This window comes from Marmota monax, unplaced genomic scaffold (genome assembly GCF_021218885.2).
Source record: "Marmota monax isolate L192 unplaced genomic scaffold, Marmota_monax_Labrador192_F-V1.1 WCK01_AAM20220418_F8-fsc00091, whole genome shotgun sequence".
Lineage (NCBI taxonomy): Eukaryota > Metazoa > Chordata > Mammalia > Rodentia > Sciuridae > Marmota > Marmota monax.
Genome location: NW_026692434.1, coordinates 5,208,355 through 5,225,912, shown reverse-complemented (window position 1 = coordinate 5,225,912; position 17,558 = coordinate 5,208,355). Strand labels below are relative to the sequence as shown.

Genomic DNA, 17,558 nt, shown 5'->3' with positions numbered 1-17,558 from the left:
TTTCACTTTACATGACAGCTATGCTCAACACTAAAGGTGAACATCACTAATCATCAGAGAAACACAATCAAAATTTCTATCACCTGTTAGAATACTTATAATAAGAAAAAAGGAGGTAAGTATTGGTGAAGATGTGGAGAAACTGGAAACTTTGAATACTGTTAATGGGAACATCAATTAATAATATCACTATAGAAAACAGTATGAAGGTTACTCGAAAATTTTTTAAAAATAGAACTATTGTATGATCTAGCAACACTATTGCTGGGTAGAAACTGAAATCAGAATCCAAAAGAAATATCTGCACTCCCATATTCACTGAAATACTGGTCACTATAATCTAGATGTGGAAAAATCCTAAATGCCCACTGACAGGGTGAATGAATAAAGAAAAGGTAGTACACATACACATGAAAATATTACCCTTTAAAAAGAACAAAATCTTGCCATTTGAAACAAAATGGGAGAACCCCAAAAGACTTTAAGCAAAGTGAAACAAGACAGACATAGAAAGACAGATATTGCATCATAACATCTACAGAGGAATCTATCAAAGTCAAACTTACAAAGAATGATTTCATGGCTTGGGAGGAGAGAGATATGGAGATATAATGTCAAAGGGTATAAGTTTTCAGTTACATAAGATAAATAACTTCTAGTAATCTATAAGAGCTTAATATCTGCAGTTAATGATACTGTATTACATACTTAAAATTTTGCTAAAAGGGTAGGTACTAAGTGTTCTTATGACAAAAATAAAGTATTGATAATAAGTAAAGACTACAGTGATAGCAGATGATAGACATATTTATGGAATACATTGTAGTGATGATTTCATGGATATATATCCAAACTCCTTAAGTTGCATATTACAGATGTTTTTGTATACCAATTATACATAAAGTGGTTTATAAAAATATTTATTTATTAGTTATAGGTGGACACAATATCTTTATTTTCTTTTTTTTAATGTAGTACTAAGGATCAAATCCAGTTTCTCACGAATGCAAGGTGATTGCCCTAACTCTGAGCCACAACCCCAGCCCATAAAATGGTTTTTTAAAAAAGGAAATTTTACTTTTAAAATTCCTTGCTTAGTAGTGCTGTATTTTTATCAACAAAACCCACAACATCATTATTTCTGTTTGGTATACGAATTATGTAAATTTGATGATTCAATTAAATCAAATCATTTATTTATTAAATTGATTCAAATAAATATATCATGTACTATTTATTACATTAATAAAATGACAAAATGTTTGTATTCAGAAATTATTTGTACTCAAAAGAGTCCCCAGAGCTGAACAACCTCTAGAGAATGATTAAATATTTACTTGAATGTCTATGGTGCCATCTCTGTTTTATAATTTTAGAGCACAGGAAAAAAGGCACAGTTGCTGGTCCAGGAAAGAAGAATTTAACATCTTTGACAGATGTGGCACTTTCCTGATTATACGTATTTGGTGAATTTGAGAGCTAATTTTTGGGATGCTAAACTACCACCATAACATTCTACAAAGCAGTTATATGGAATTCTGAATCCAAACTCCAACTGAACTGTGTCATTCAGATAATCCCTCAACTCCGGAGATACCTACAATATTATGCTATTGTTCTTTTCAAGAATAGAGTGAGATTATGAATGTGAAATTGCTTTATAAACTATAAAAAACCCACAGAAATCCAAAATTTCATTAGAGTATAAAAATATGTAAGAAATATTATTTCTAATTATTATGCCAAGAAGCACTTCTTTCAATTTTATTGGCATACAAACATAACAAAGATTCATTTTTCCTCCACAATTAAAAACCTTGAATTGCCACAGAATCTGTCTTAATTTCTCTATTAACACTATATCTTATGTTTATAATTGCTATTTCTTAGAAGCTATTATATATTAAAGAACATTGTATTTGAAGTTGGAGACTTATGACTCTAAAAACTGTTAGGTACAATATCTATGATCTCTCTACATCTCTGTAAACACTGTCCTCTTTTACAAAAGGGGAATAGACAGTTGTGTTGTCAGACATCTGTAATCCCAGTTACTTGGGAGGCTGAAGCCGGAGAATCACAAGTTCAAGACCAGCCCCATCAACTCAGCAACACCCTGTCTCAAAATAAAAAGTAAAAATGTCTGAGGATGTAGCTCAGTGGTAGAGCAACCCTGGGTACAATCCCCAGTAAAATTATATAAATAAATAAGACAAAAGGGAATAATGCCACTTTCCTCATTGAAGTTGCATAGAGATCAAATAAATGAGATATGCCAGTTTTGTGACCTTTATGAAACTTTAAAAATAAAGTTTAACACATAATGAATGATACAATACAGATTAATATAAAAATCAAGTGCTAGAGGGTTGGGGTTGTGGCTTAGTGGTAGAGCGCCTAGGACAGGTGAGGCCCTGGGTTCTATCCTCAGCACCACATAAAAACAAATAAACAACAAAAAATAAAGGTTAAACTCTTTAAAAAATTTTTTTAGAAAAAAATCAAGTGCTAGAGATCAAATTTATACTTAAATATCTCTAATAAGTAAAATCTTACTCTTTACAAAATAAAATTTTAAATATCTTATAAAAGTGTTAAAGTCTGTGAAAAAATTACATCTGGGTGGGATTAATCTATCCTTGATAACATTTCACTAGCTTACAGTATATCTTCAAAAATTGCCAAATATATTTTTAATATTTACATTCCAATAGGGTATAGGATTACTAATGTCCTGACATTTATGTTTTTTTTTTAGTTTCTATTCATAACAATATTATAAAAGCAATTATAGGATTGAATGTTAAGAAAACAACCACTGTAAATTTAAAAATGTAACAGGGTCACTCTTTATGGGTGTTTGAGAAATCACAGGAAACTTTGTGGGTTTACATTACAGAAACAGGCATTGCAAATAAAATGTATTTGAGCTAATGAATATTAGTCAACAATTTAATTTTTCCTATTTTGAAAGTGATATAAGTTTACATAAATTTAGATCTTTGAGATTTCAAGAAGCTTCATGGTCCAAACACATTCCCAAAACACCATTATGGGCAAAAGTATCCTTTTACCTCTGCACTGCCCTGATATGGATCCCAGAGAGAGTTGGTAAATTAAAATTCCCAAGAGCTTTGAACAACAAAATACATGCACATACAGGTGCTGGCACACATATGTGTGCAGACACAACTGTGCTTTAGGATCATAAAATAAGATGTTCATAGTTTTCAGAAAATCTAGAATGCACTACATGACATTAATTAAATGGTGAAAAAACATTGTCTGATTAAAAGTCTCCAAGGTCATTGATTATATAACTTTTCCACACATAATAGAAAAGAATAAATTTCATGTGTAATTATGGCCTGAGGCCCAATGACTAAGAAATTTATTCCCCAGAATCTAAGTACAGAATAGTAAGGTGCCTTGGATTACAAATCACAGAACTGACAATCTTAGGGAAACTTTTTTTTCCAACACAATGACTCTTCATGAACAAGAATTTGGGAAGTGATGTACACAGGAGGGAAATATTTTACTGCAACTTTCCAACTGACCAGGCTTCCACATTGACACTGAGTATTCCATTCACGTGGGAGAACAGGTTGTCACGTGCAAAGCCTCGGAATAACCAGCCAGGAAACCCTGTGGAAAAAATTGGGGTTTATTTGTTTTCATTGTTTGGGGACTGGATGTTAACCACAGGTTTAAGAAATTGTAGTGCCAGGCATATTTGCCTCAAAGACATTATGAGAACGCATTCTAGAAGAAGTATCTCTGAATATGAAAAAATGCTAGTCTTTATCCAGATCCAGGCAACTTTAGCAAAACAGTATTAATTTGAAATAATATTCTGAATGCCAAATCACTTTGCACCTGCCTCTGCATCCCAAAGTCATGGAAATGAAATATATGGAGATCAAACATGATCATGGTTTGTGATAATAATATTGAAATGATAATGAAGATGAACTGTAAGGTTATAGAAGACAAAATGTAAGTACTTATAAGGTATTGCTACCGCTTATTACCTTTATTTATATTATTAAGGCATAAAAAGTATAAAAGTGAGTTTATATTAGTAAACATTTTTAGTACTATGAACAGATGTCTTAAAACCAGAGCTCCCTCAAAGCAAGTTATTGTAAATATTTTTTTGCCTTTTTAATTTTATTATGTTTTATCTTATTTTTTTGTTTTTGGCTTGTTTTCCTTCACTTTTACTTGGCCTATGTGAACAGACAATTTAGGTATATATTTATTGGGATATAAAAGAACTTTCCCTTTGTGTTGGAAATTCCTTAACTGGCAGTGCGAAATCACTAGGTATAAAAGTCTGGAGAACATTTTATTTTATGCTTCATCACTGTTCTTAAGAAAAATGCCTAAGTGTTCATATTCATAAAACTTCAGAATTATTGCCACAGGAAACCAGGTTGCAAAACACTGCAAGGTCACTGGTCTGAACCTCTGCTGCAGTGCAAAGGCAGTCAAGCCTGATGAAGGCATGTCCTTGCAACTGTACTCTGATCTTCATGACAAAAGTAAATAATTTAAGTCAAAGCACAAAACCAATGGTAGTTAAGAACAATATTTACAAATGCATACAGATAGCATGTACATTTTATATTACAAAACTATCTAAGTTGATCTTGGTCTTTGAGGCCTCTCCCCTTGAGGCTTCCACACTTCTTTTCACTGCATTGCCCTTCACCGTTACATCAAGGTATTTGCCTACATGGACCATGTTGATAATGTTGCTCAAATTATGTGGATCATGCTGCAGCCACTGATAATCTTATTTATGGTGTCAGTATCTGAAACAATTAGTGGGCACTCAAACAACTGGTGTACTTTTGTAATGGATGTTGTACATTTTTTAATCAATGGCACTTTTTTCAAAGCATGTGCATTTATTAGAAAATTTATGATTAAGTCTGCAACATTTCTACCCTTATTTTTCCCTACTAATCTTCTTTACTATGCAAAATTTATTTCATAAGGCTAAATTTTTATATTTTGGTCGCTACCTTAGGTCATTTTTAGTATTGAGTATGTTTTAATTCGGATTAAGTGAATAGATACAAGTATAATACAAATATATGCAAACATATACAAACTAATCATAACTCCATTTTCATTAAAATCAATTCTTTTTGTATATCAATCTCAAAATATCTTTGATGCAATAGGAACTATCTAAAATGGAATTGATGTACAGGTGTTAGTTTAACCAGAGCTTAAGTAGCAAAATTCAATAAATAGCAAGTTATCTTAATCAATTTGCCAAAGAATGAGAAACAAGTAAAAAAAGCTTCTTACTCATTTGGCAAAAACCAACAAACAAAATTTACACTCCTAGACTTGATTCCTAGAAAAAAACACATTAGGCCCTTGCTCATAATTTTACAGTCCAAATTATAAATAATTTTCTCTGGTATTCAACCCAATGTTAAAGATGCATACTGTAGAAAACCAAAAGGGTTGGTACAGCTAAGCACATTGACAAGAGTAAGAATTTACAACAAAGAGTAGAAAAACTTAAGGGAAAAAAATACACAAAAACAAATAAAACAAACTGGTAAGGGTCTGCCTGCATTCAGCACCATGGTACTATGAGTAGCTCTATGAACACAAATATGTGAACATAACTGTCTGAACAATTATGTAGTAACACAATTGGATGACAGGCAATATATTGATATTAGAACAATGTCCATTAGACAACAACTAAAAGAATGAATAGCATGTAAGCTTTTATGAAAACCATGATAAAATACTCTTTGTAGGCTTCCAAACTTAAAAGAAAAAGGTAGATAAATGTAAAATTTTCCTAAGAAAAATTTTAATTTAAATAATGTAAACAATCAGCAACAATGATTACAAGCTAATTGGGAAAACTCAGCTATACAGAATGAGGGGATCTGAAGCTATGCTTGTTATACAATGTTCTCCCTTTGCATGTTCTATTTCCTGACATTTTGTGAATGCAGTACAAATAGGGGGAAACAGAGGGCCAAGTACTCTTTGCATACTTCTTTAGACACAGAGTAGCCACATTGTCTTCTAAATACTCTTAACCAAAATTAATATCTCTTAAGTAAGAACAGGCAAATAAACAAGCAAGAGGATGGTGTAACTGAATTAAGATATGAAATGCGGAGGTATTTAGTAAAAGAATTGGCACTGTTTCCTGTTAGCACTGATATTTTACATATTTAGGGACATTAGATCTGACAAACAAATTATTCTTTGAAAGGTTTAATTAAAAGACTTAATTTACTATTATTCTAGTGAGATTAAAATTAATAACTTTCAAGTGCTTTTTCTAATGTGGATTTTATACATTTATAAGAAATCTTTCCCAATTGACACACAGAGTGATAATGACACTCACAAAGACAACAATCTTTAACTCATTTTCCCCAATGAAAATGTACATATTTAAGTTTTATCCAAAAATTCCACCATTCTTAACAACATAAGATCATTATACTGCGACTAATTTCCATATTGACTGGTATAAATTTTAGTAAAAATACGTAATTAATCACAAGCAAGACTAAGTTTGAGACATGGGACTCAATAAAATACCAAATTATTATAGTAATTATAACAGTTCCAATATTAAGAAAAAATTATGGTTCAGCTTCTTCTTTCACAACATACATAGACATTTATTTTATGTATGCATATATCAAATTAAAGGCTGAACTTCATTTTTAAAATAAAAGAGCAAGCCAATAGCAAGCACCTTCTAAACTCAACATTATTTTATTTTAACTGGCAAGAATGTAAGTAGCATTTACTTTTTGATATAAAATATCTGTTATTTATGTTTGAAATATATTTGTAAAAAAATTAGCTTAGGATAATTGTTTAAACTGTATTCTAATGGCTAAGTACTCAACTTTAAGAAACTCAGTATTATGCAACCCTGGTCATTTTTCATTATTTATTGTTGACAGAAATAAAAACACTGAAAGGCAATATCTTGCTAGCCTTTAAAATTCTAATAATTATCAAGAAGATACAGTTCTATTTGTTTTTCAATGTTATGCACTAATAGTTTTGATAACAAAAAATAATCACAAACACACACACACACACACACACACACACACACCTCCAAATCTTTGGGCCTTTAGTGATATTTGTTTGATGTAATTATCATTGCATCACATTTTAATCAAGCATCCAGATGTGAACTAAGTTCACAAGCATGAAGACTGTATCCATTTCAATTTAGCTTTGTAAAGCCAACAAGAACAAATGTGGAAAATAAAGATAGTATGTTCAAAGACTGTATGGCAAACTCAAAGGGGACAACTTCAAGAAGAAATTCCGAAGATGTATTCTCCTCATTAGAGTTTCTCACCAATACTCTAAAGGATCTTCTAAATTAAATAGATATGAGGGAGGGCTGTTATTCTATGCTCAATTTTCCCATTATTTTCATGTCCTCAATGAATTGCTCATTACAGTAAAATCCCATTGACTACAACAAACCTTTCAGAAAGATCTCTGTAACTAAATGTCGGTTATAAACAAACCTAGCCTGGGGAATCACAATAAATTGTCTAAGAAGCCCCTTGTCAAAAGGAAATAATCTCTGTCAAGTTATTCTGAACAGAAATAAGTCCTGGCTAGTTCTTCGGGTACAGATGAAATAATGTTGGTCCATGAAACATTCAATCCTCTCTTTGTTCAGAAATCACTCAGTGTTATTTTTGAATTTTCAGTCATTCCTGTTCTCTTTGTTTATAAAAATGTAACTGATCATAATTTATTTATCTTTTGGAATTTTAATCTTTGGGTAGATTTTTTTATCTATGTTGTAGAATGCCATAGCCCATGAAAATATTAAGTGATAAGAGTACTGTTAAAGCAAGAACAACTTAAAGCTGGTTTGGGGCTTATTTACTAACTGTATGTAAGAAATGGCTTACCTTAAAGTAAGTAGGACTTTTTACACCACTGAGTATTAAGTACTTTGTTATTATAATTAAATTTAGGGAATACATACATTCTTTAAAATTGTACGTAAAATTGTGTATCTATAAGTGTTTTTCTGCCAAGAATCCATTGCTCCCTTTATTTATCTGAAGGACCCAAGACCTCTCCAAATTAAACACAAATGGTTAAAGGATCTGCATGAATGAGTGACTTAGATTGAGGCATTACAATACTGGCTTGGTGCTCTTCCTTTAGCTCCCAGAATCATCCTTCCTTGCAGGTCCTCAGCCTCAGTACTATGCTTTCATTAAGATCCCTATTTAAGCCAGGCACTTAGGAAATCAAGAAACCATACTCAGAGAAAATAAGTTTTATGACTACATATGGAGAGCAAGGGAATTTACCTCAGAAAGCACATTTGTGAGCTATCAAGACTCTAATAAATTATATTTTGAAAAGTCTTTCAAACAGAATTAAGGCAAGAGCAATACTATATGAAGGTGTGCTAATATCTCTTCTTGATGAGTGCCTTCAATAATTTCAAAGATGTACTCTAAAAAGGAAAATATAGAAAAATAATTTTAAACTTTATATAATCTAAAAAAGTTATAAGAAATCATTATCCTGAAATAAAAGTAAAAATTTGAAGTGGATAAAAAAAAAATTGGTCTAATCTTGATCCACTCAAAAGTGAAGAACTAAATTCAGGGGCTAAGAATTCCATACAGGAAAGCATTACAAAGCTAACAGCTTTTTGTCCACCTGCCCCCAACTGCCTAAAAAAAAGGAAATAACACCTTTAAAACTACTAATAAGTCTAAAATATATGACAGATGATATATGTTATACCATTGAAAATATGCCTATTAGAACCCACCAGCTTCTGAAATCAGCCCCTTTTTCTAAATTCAGCTTTGAAATATATTTACAGTTCATCACAGTAAGATTTTATCTCCCATGTCTTAGAATTCATATAAAATATTGTCTGAAACAAAAAAACATAAATTAACTGGGCATTCAAAATTTGGAGGTACATTTCTACCAGTAATTGACGGACTCATTATGAGATTATGATAATTTCCTTCCTTAACACAAAAGATGGCCTACTTGAAGCAGGTTATACAACAAAAATCTAAATACATTTATTTACTAGCCTACAACTTATAGACATGATCGTCAATGTTTGAAAGTTATCTCAACTATTAAGTTTGTCATTATAAAATAATTGATTTTTTGTTGACTTCTCATACTTTTATAAACAGAAATGCTTCTTCCTAATCTCCCTTGCCTTAGAAAGATGAGAGCAGCATGTCTTTATTTTATTTATCAAAAGTGTCTATGGATTATCTGGGGAAGTATAGGGAAGAATATATATTTCTTGTTTACTGAAATTAATTTTGTCTGTATTTTTCAAAAGACTTCCATCATTTGGAACTCTTCCCAGGAACACTCACAAGTAATACTTGAAAATGAAAACATCTTATTTTCCTTGAAGATCTTTCTAACCATGTACTAAGAATACAACATAAAGTAAAGAAGTTGGAAGATACCTGAGCAGATACCCTTCTGATGATGGAGAATCACTTTACTAACAAGGTTATTGCCTTCATGAATTTATGTAAAGGGACTATAAATCAGAGTGGTTCCTCAGAGCTCGGTGGAGAAATTAATCACATTGTTTTCCTTTTACTCTTCCTGTGCATATGTGGGAGCTTTGGCCATCATTGCCTTGACTTGTTCTTATGATAATGGTATCTATTATTAAGAAGACCCATGACCATGAACACAAGATTTGTAATCTTGATCAACTAGCAATTATTACCACTCTGTAAGCACATGATGCAATTTACAATAAAATCCTTCTGTTCTCACTCAAAAGCATATGCATTCTATACTCATAAACTTTAACTAGCATTAGACAGGCAGCAATCCAATTCATACTTTCGCGAGTGGGAGGTGATTGCTTCTTTTCCAGTTGCCTTGGATCCTCTGGATTCTGAGCTTGCCCTTAGCTTAGTAGAAAGCGGACCTCTTGAAAGTCATCTGCTAAGAAGGGAAGGCAGGAGCTTTCTTCAACTGCCCTCAGCAGTACCCACTGAACCTGAGAGGGAGCAAGTGAGCAGCAAGGAGCTCCTGTCCCTGGCAGGCACTCAGAGAGCTGGGGTGCCTCTTTGCATCCAGGTCCTCATGGGGCTGCAGCATAGCATGTGATGCCTCCTTCCCCTCCCAAGGAGTGCGGTCTAACAGCAGTTGCCCTCAGGACACCACAAATGTTCTCTGCTTATTGGCAAAATAGTTACAATGGAGCAAAGGGATTTAGCAGCTTAAATTTTAAAAAGTCATAATCTCCCTTCCAAAAAACCCTCAGCTGTTAAACCACTACAAGTAAAAGAACAGGAAACTCTGTTCCCTCTTGTATTCAGGAAACTGGATCATTTAAACATTTAATAAGTGTCTTTTTCTATACAGAAAATATCAACAGACAACCTTAAACAACTTAAAAATATTGTGCTATTCCTACTGAGAAGAGCAGGGCAGTCTTTCCAAATACGCAGAGTGAAAACAAGGTTCAAAAGAGGTAAGTTCCTCTTTTGCCCAAGGTCACACACCCAAATCTCTGACCCCAAAGACTACACTTCTCTTCCACTCTCATGTCTGGGCTCTCTAATCCCCCTTATCTGAACAGTTTTCCCTTCAGCCCACAGCTTAACATCACATGAAAACACAAGCATTTCCAGAGATGTGTTCTATAAGCAGTTTGGTCTATTAGGAAAAACCAAGCCTGTGACACCATTATCTACACATTGAAAAAGAACAATCTACATAAACTTATTTATTTTTAAGATTAAAGGTTGGGAAGCCTTCTAATTTTAATGAAATTCAATAATAAGGGGAAGCAATCTGATCAATCAAGAAAAAGAAAACACATACTTTTTGAATTAATTGTATATTATATATAGATGAAACTAAGAGTTAAATATACTAACATGTATACAATTTAACATACTAATATACATTTAAAGCATAAAAATAACTTCATATAACGCAACTAGATGTTCATCATTGCATTTTCAAATAATGTTTATGTCATTTCAATTTTAAAGCAAAATAGCCATTATTCTCTACTGATACTCTAAATGATAAATTTCAATAGCTCAGCCTTTTTGATAATTAAACAATAAAGTCCATTAGGCTTACATTTATTCAAAAAATTAATATCATAATTTAGTTTACCTGTTCCTGAGTGCAACGTATGAAGTAGTAGAAACTGCAGAAACCCAGCAAACATAATAACAGCAGCATTGGAATGGTTAAACAAATGCTACTGGCATCAAATCACTAAATTCCACCTAGCAATGGCAGCAGATCCACAACACAGTAAAAATATCCACCAAAATACAAATTTTTTTTTTAAATTCCTGTAGTCCTTGCATTCTAAATCAAATGCAAAAGAGCCTGCAGTGTCCAACATTATACAGTGGTGACACTAAACAAGGCCATAAGTACTGCTGTCATCAAAACAGATCTCTGCAGTGTACAGATTCTCATTGATTACAGCACTAATCTATAGCGCTCTGTGCTAAACTAAAGTGATTCTCCAGTATAGCAAACACAAAAGTCCACCATCCCCAAGATTAACCATTTCCTAAAACAAGGCAGACACTGCTACCTTCCTGAAGGCAGAGAGATGAAATGCTCTGGTCCCTTAAAGCTAGCACAGGAGAAAAGACTCAGGCAGAAGCTCGGCAGCTCCTCCTGCTATTCCCCCGACCCATGGCAATTTACTACAATATCCATGGGTTAATATGACAAAGTTGAGCAGACCCTTGTTCACTTGTGAACCCCAGAAAACTCACCTCAAGTGATTTGGTCCCATTATCAATCACTGCAGTGTTTCTGCCAAGCCCTATGTAAGAGATCCTTTCCTCTGCAGTTTGCCTAACTGAGGAATCTCACTCAGCTCAATGGCATAACCGGCACTGGGAAGCATAGACCAGAAGTACACCAGTGATTATGGGGAACTTGGGCTATTCTTGTGGGCCAGCCTATTGCTAAAGGTGGCTCATGCCCAGGAGGCAAAAGAACAGCCTCAAATAGGTTTTGCAAGTGAGATAGGGGAGTGCCTCATATTTCTGATACTTTTAAAGATATGTGTCTTTGATGCTTATACATGCATAATTCATAAGACAATAGATTTTTCACCAAGAGGTAGGATAAGCATCCTGGCTCTAGGTCACCTTCATTTACTCTATCCACCTCTCTTGTATACAAAACAGTAGCAACAGCTACAGCAAAATCAATTGATTTGAAATTTTATTTTGCCAATTACATTTTACTGTGGCAAATCATTCAGCTTCCAGAAACAGCAATGAACAACGATATACTTCTCTTACCTACTATGGATTATTTACTGAGTAGAAGTAGACTACTTTTAGTTTGTTTAGGAAAATGAACTAATCAAATGATAAGAAGTGAGAATTAGGAACATTATTTCATTAATTTAAAATAAATGGACTATGTTTACTTAAATTATAAGTGCTTATCAAAAATAATTATCTGATAAGGAAAAAAAATTAATACAAAACCATGGATCATTGCATAATCACAAAAGATAGTGCTAATATCATCTCAAGCAAACAGACCAATTTAAACATTCTTCTCCATTTAGAATCTTTACTTTGTTTTTCTTTCCCCAAACTTCCAACTATGCTTTAACTAGCATCAGTCAAAAATTGACCAAACCCTTACTGGGAAAAGAGCGAAAGAAATATAAATCAAAGACTTATTATGTGCCAAATATTGTACTAAGTCTATTAATTTTATTTAATTCATTTATTTCTCATAGGCATATGGCAAAATTGATATTACTTACTGCATGTGACAGATGAGGCTCAGAAAAGCTAATTAAGTAGCAGAGTGTATTTACTCATATGGTTTGTAAGTAACAGAGGTGGGAATTGAACTTGGCTTTATCTGATTCTAAAGCCCATGCATGAGCTTTGCACTACACCATAGTAATTACTGTAATTATTTTTGTGGTTAACCCCAAAGTTGTGCCAGTTTTTGTTAATATGTTGTTGGTGGGGAAAACTGGTGGTTCAAGATGGGCCTACAACCATCTCCTTTTGTCCTCTGCATTTGGAGTCAGTGAGGATTTTCCAGAGCAGATAACGGAGCTGAGGTCCTATACTTGCCAAACTGGAGTTTCTTCCATAATGGTACTGTCATAGAAGACACACAAATGGCATAGTCTAAAAATAGGCCCACTGAACCACTACATACAGAAGAAAATGAAAGGAGAGTCAAACTTTCCAAAACCTATTTATATTGCTCCCCTTGTTGAAACAACTACCACATAATCCATGGATTTTTTTATTATTTATATATGAGAGTGGGGATGCATTACAATTCTTACTACACATATAGAGCACAATTTTTCATATCTCTGGTTGTATACAAAATATATTCACACCAACTCATGTCTTCATACATGTATTTTGGATAATAATGATCATCACATTCCACCATCATTTGTAACCCCATGCTCCCTCCCTTCTCCTCCAACTCCTCTGCCCTATCTAGAGTTCATCTATTCCTCCCATGCTCCCGCTCCCTATCCCACTATGAATCAGCTTCCTTATATCAAAGAAAAAATTCAGCACTTTTTTTTTTTGATGCAGGCTCAAGGCAACTGAATTAAAACATTCCAAACACTGTATGTGGCTATTCTGCCTGAGCATTCAGAAACTTTCATATTTTTCCTCTCCTACATTTTTTTCTTATTTATCACCTGGCATAGGCCAATTTTAAATTATGAAATCAGTTTGAATGCTATTAATCTAATGTTTATCCCCCATTCCATCTCATAAGTTTACGCTAATTTGTTATAATTACCTTGTGTTCCCTAAAGTGTCTTGACATAAGGAAATGTATTAAATGATAACAAACTACCTTTCTAACAGAAGATTCTTAATAAGCGAAGCAAGGTCTCTGAAATGGTATTCACAGTTTTCAAAATAACATAATAAGAACAAAGAATCAATATTAGAATATGCTATTGTTAGTCTTATTCTAAAGCATTATTTCACTCATTGCTAAATACCATGTACTATAAGATCTCATGCAGTCACAAATATCTGTCCTTGAAGCCATCATCAACATATGAGTAGGAGAAAATCTTCTATTTTCATTTTATCAGTTCAGAAACTTATATTAACAAAATTTATTATTTAAAATATTTCTAATTTAAAACAACTCTGTCCATGTTGGGCCCCATGTGCCCCTCTGGACTGTGTGCCCACAGTCACTTGGCTGTGACTCTACAGCCACTCCAAAACCAGCAGACTAATTTCCTATGGGAAAGAACACATAAAAACTCACAACAACTGCAATTTTGAGTTTGCTTCACATGTGCTATTTGACCTTGTGGCACTATAGTTTAGTTTGAGGCCTGTGTTTGTTAAGATTCAGTTCTTTCATGGGAATGCAGGATCCTTTACTTTAAAAAACTGACACAAACTTCCTATTTTTTAATTGATTTATATAAAAAAAAAGACTCCAAGGTGTCATATGTTTTCCATTCTTTGTACTGGCATGAGATAGTCTGGTAAGGAATATACTGACTACCAAAAAAAAATAAATACACATGCACAATTAAGAAACTTATTTTTGTTTTTCTTAAAACTCTTTCTTGACTATTACATAATCATAAATATGATTAATCATTTTACAATCTTCAGGGCTATATTGTAAACTCTATAATCTCATTGTGGAGAAACACTAAAGATGAAGCTGGAAACCTGAAACTCTGTTCTATTAATAAAATAAAACAAAATCACTCTACACTTGGCGCAAAGAATGGAAATAGTTAGAATAGAAGTACAGATATAATGGGAGTCTTAAGTATAGATTTGGATATAATTGTAAAGAAAAATGAAGCAGGATTACCATTCCCCCAAACTCATTAGCGGTTGCTTACCGGCACCTGCTCGATGGGCCTTGATTGTTCCCACTTCAGAATCAATAGAACTCACTTCTTTCCACCCTTCTGAAGAGACAGGTATCCCAGGTGCACACATTACAGCAACCTTGCAAAGAAATCCAGCCTGAGAATTTTCAGCTTTGCAGTTTAAACCACTCTCTGCTGCTCAAGATCTTATCTAAGAAGAGTGTAAAGTGCCTTCTCCATCACTCCGCTTATATCATTGAACAACAGAAGCAGCAGAAAATGGAAACTGAAAGAAAGCATTGGTGTAAGCATAAGAAAGTCTCCTTGCATGACTGACTCAGGTCATTGCAGGCACTGTGCAGTTACCAGAAGGACTGCTTGGAGAAAACACCATACACAAGCCTCAGTGGGCCTGGTGGTGTGAAAACTGGTAGCATTTACTGAGGAGAAGCATATTGGCATCTCTGTTGGGTTTTAACCAGATCCACAGGATTCAGGAAATAAGCTCTGTGCCAGATGACACTATGCTCCTAGCCATTCCTTCTGTTTACTTATCTCCCAAATTACTCTAACTAGTGTCCTTTTTCCCGCTGTGAGCTTATTTGTGAAGAAGGCTAAATAAAGGATTTTTATGACAATGAAATGGCCTATCGCCCATAGGACAATTTCTGGAAACATAATTCTTCTGCTTTTGTTCAGTACTATTAAAGTTAATTAATTGGGTTCATTTCTTCTTATTATATCTTTCATTTGTGAAGAAAACCACTGCTTTGATTCTTCCTGAAAAAATATGTGAAATTAGGCGGCCTTTGTACCTATCACATGTTCTTTATATAGTGTTTTTTTTTCTAATGCTTAATAACACTTTTAACAAATGTTCCCTCTTCCTATTGCAGTATTTCCCAATCAGAGGCAAATGTTCTTTTACTATATTGGCCTGGGAGTTTTCCCTACTATATATGACATGGTGCAACATTTCCAGAATATGAAGATCTGAACCTTCAGATAAATGGTATGCATATTCTTACCCCATGAAAAAAGGAAATATATTTTGTCTTTTTCTCTACCATAACTGTAATCTTTTCAATAAAATAGGTACATGTGATTTAATTTAACTATGTTTCTCTGTAGGTAATTATAATTTTTTTGGATTTTAATATAGAGAATAGTATAGTAAAAATACTACAATAACATTGCATTTGAATACATTTCATACTTCTAGAAGCATGTTCATGTGCTTCAAAACAAATGTGTGAGGAACCAAGAAGGAGAGCATTAACAAGAGAATCAACCACTTATAGAAAGAGACATTAAGTACATACCAGACTGTTTTGTCTCCAATACAGAACTAATTAGTGATTAAGCATAGCCTTTTACTTCATCACATTTTATGTTTAAATTAAACTTTAATTCTAATATGAGAGCCTTAAAATACACATAGACCTATTACAGTCAAATACTGTTACTATTTTCTTTCTTTCTTTTTTTGTGGGGGTTGGATGGAAGAACAGAGCTAGGAATTGAACACAGGGTGACCTGCACACTGGGCAAGATCTCTACTACTGAACCACATTCCCAAGCCTCCAAATCCTTATACTTTTAATGCTGAAATACTAATATATTTTAAAAGTTCATCTTTTAAATCTCCATAGTCCTAGTAATCACATATGCAAAGAATTCTGATTTCCAAATCACAAATTTCCTTCAAGTACATTTTGAATTAATTAACAATACTGCACTAATTTTCTAAATTCCATATACCAACATATTAGGAAATCAGTGCTGAAGCACTCTACAGTAAATGTATATATTATTTCTCAACTGTCCTCAAGTACTTTAAAAAGTTGAAAACATTTTTACTCATGTATAGCTGACTCATTCCTGCAATGTCTTCTTCTGATAACAAACATAACTTGTAAAGGGGAAAAATACTTTCATACAGGCATAAGAAAGAACATGCCTACATAATACACCATTGATGGAATGTAAATCCAGAATCTGATTATTTTATGGAGCTACAGAATGAAAACTGCTCAGATAGAAATAACATACTGCTATTGTATTGACTGAGTTTATCTGTTTGTGCACCCTGCTGTATTGTATTACTGTACTGGCACTTACGAATTAACGGCAGGACAAACTCTAGCAGAAGACTGTAAAGATATTATCTTTTAGTCTGCACATGTGTAAACCACAGATATCTTAGTAATATCAAGATTATTAATTTTTAGAACCATAACCAGTGACAGAAAACAATATCTATGAAAAGGTAGGACACAAAAAGCAAATTCAGGGCCAAGGTATCTCCTCTGAAATATTTCATTGACTATACCCAATACACCCAGATTTTTTTTCACTGTTTTGCACTCCACCAGAGGTCTTTAAAAGAGAGTCCTACATTGAACATTATTCTGTTATTCTTTTTAAATATGCACATACGCATTAGTAATTTCTTTCATCTAGTCAAAATTCTGAACATTGAATGTATTAAGCACTCAAGTAAAGAGAAGAAATATCTAGACTAGGTATTTGATTGAAATTTTAAATGCTATATTTATTTCCATATTACAGATGGAAAAAACTGAGGCTTTAGATGTAATAAGTGACAAGTCAGTAGCACAGCCAGAATTTGAATTCAACAAACCCAATA

At 33.2% G+C, this 17,558-nt stretch overlaps 1 protein-coding gene across 47 annotated transcripts in view; it reads right to left on the bottom strand.

The window, feature by feature from the left end:
• The window catches only part of Rims1 (regulating synaptic membrane exocytosis 1), a 447,890-nt gene that overhangs the window by 169,256 nt on the left and 261,076 nt on the right, over window positions 1–17,558 (bottom strand). The window contains exon 1 of one of the 47 annotated variants that reach the window (XM_058578862.1): window positions 3,561–3,630. The exons of the other annotated variants lie outside the window; for them this stretch is intronic. Coding sequence (XP_058434845.1) covers window positions 3,561–3,591 — 31 coding nt within the window. The 5' untranslated portion in view covers window positions 3,592–3,630. Of the gene's footprint in view, window positions 1–3,560; window positions 3,631–17,558 lie in introns of those variants that run through there. 47 annotated transcript variants of the gene reach the window in all.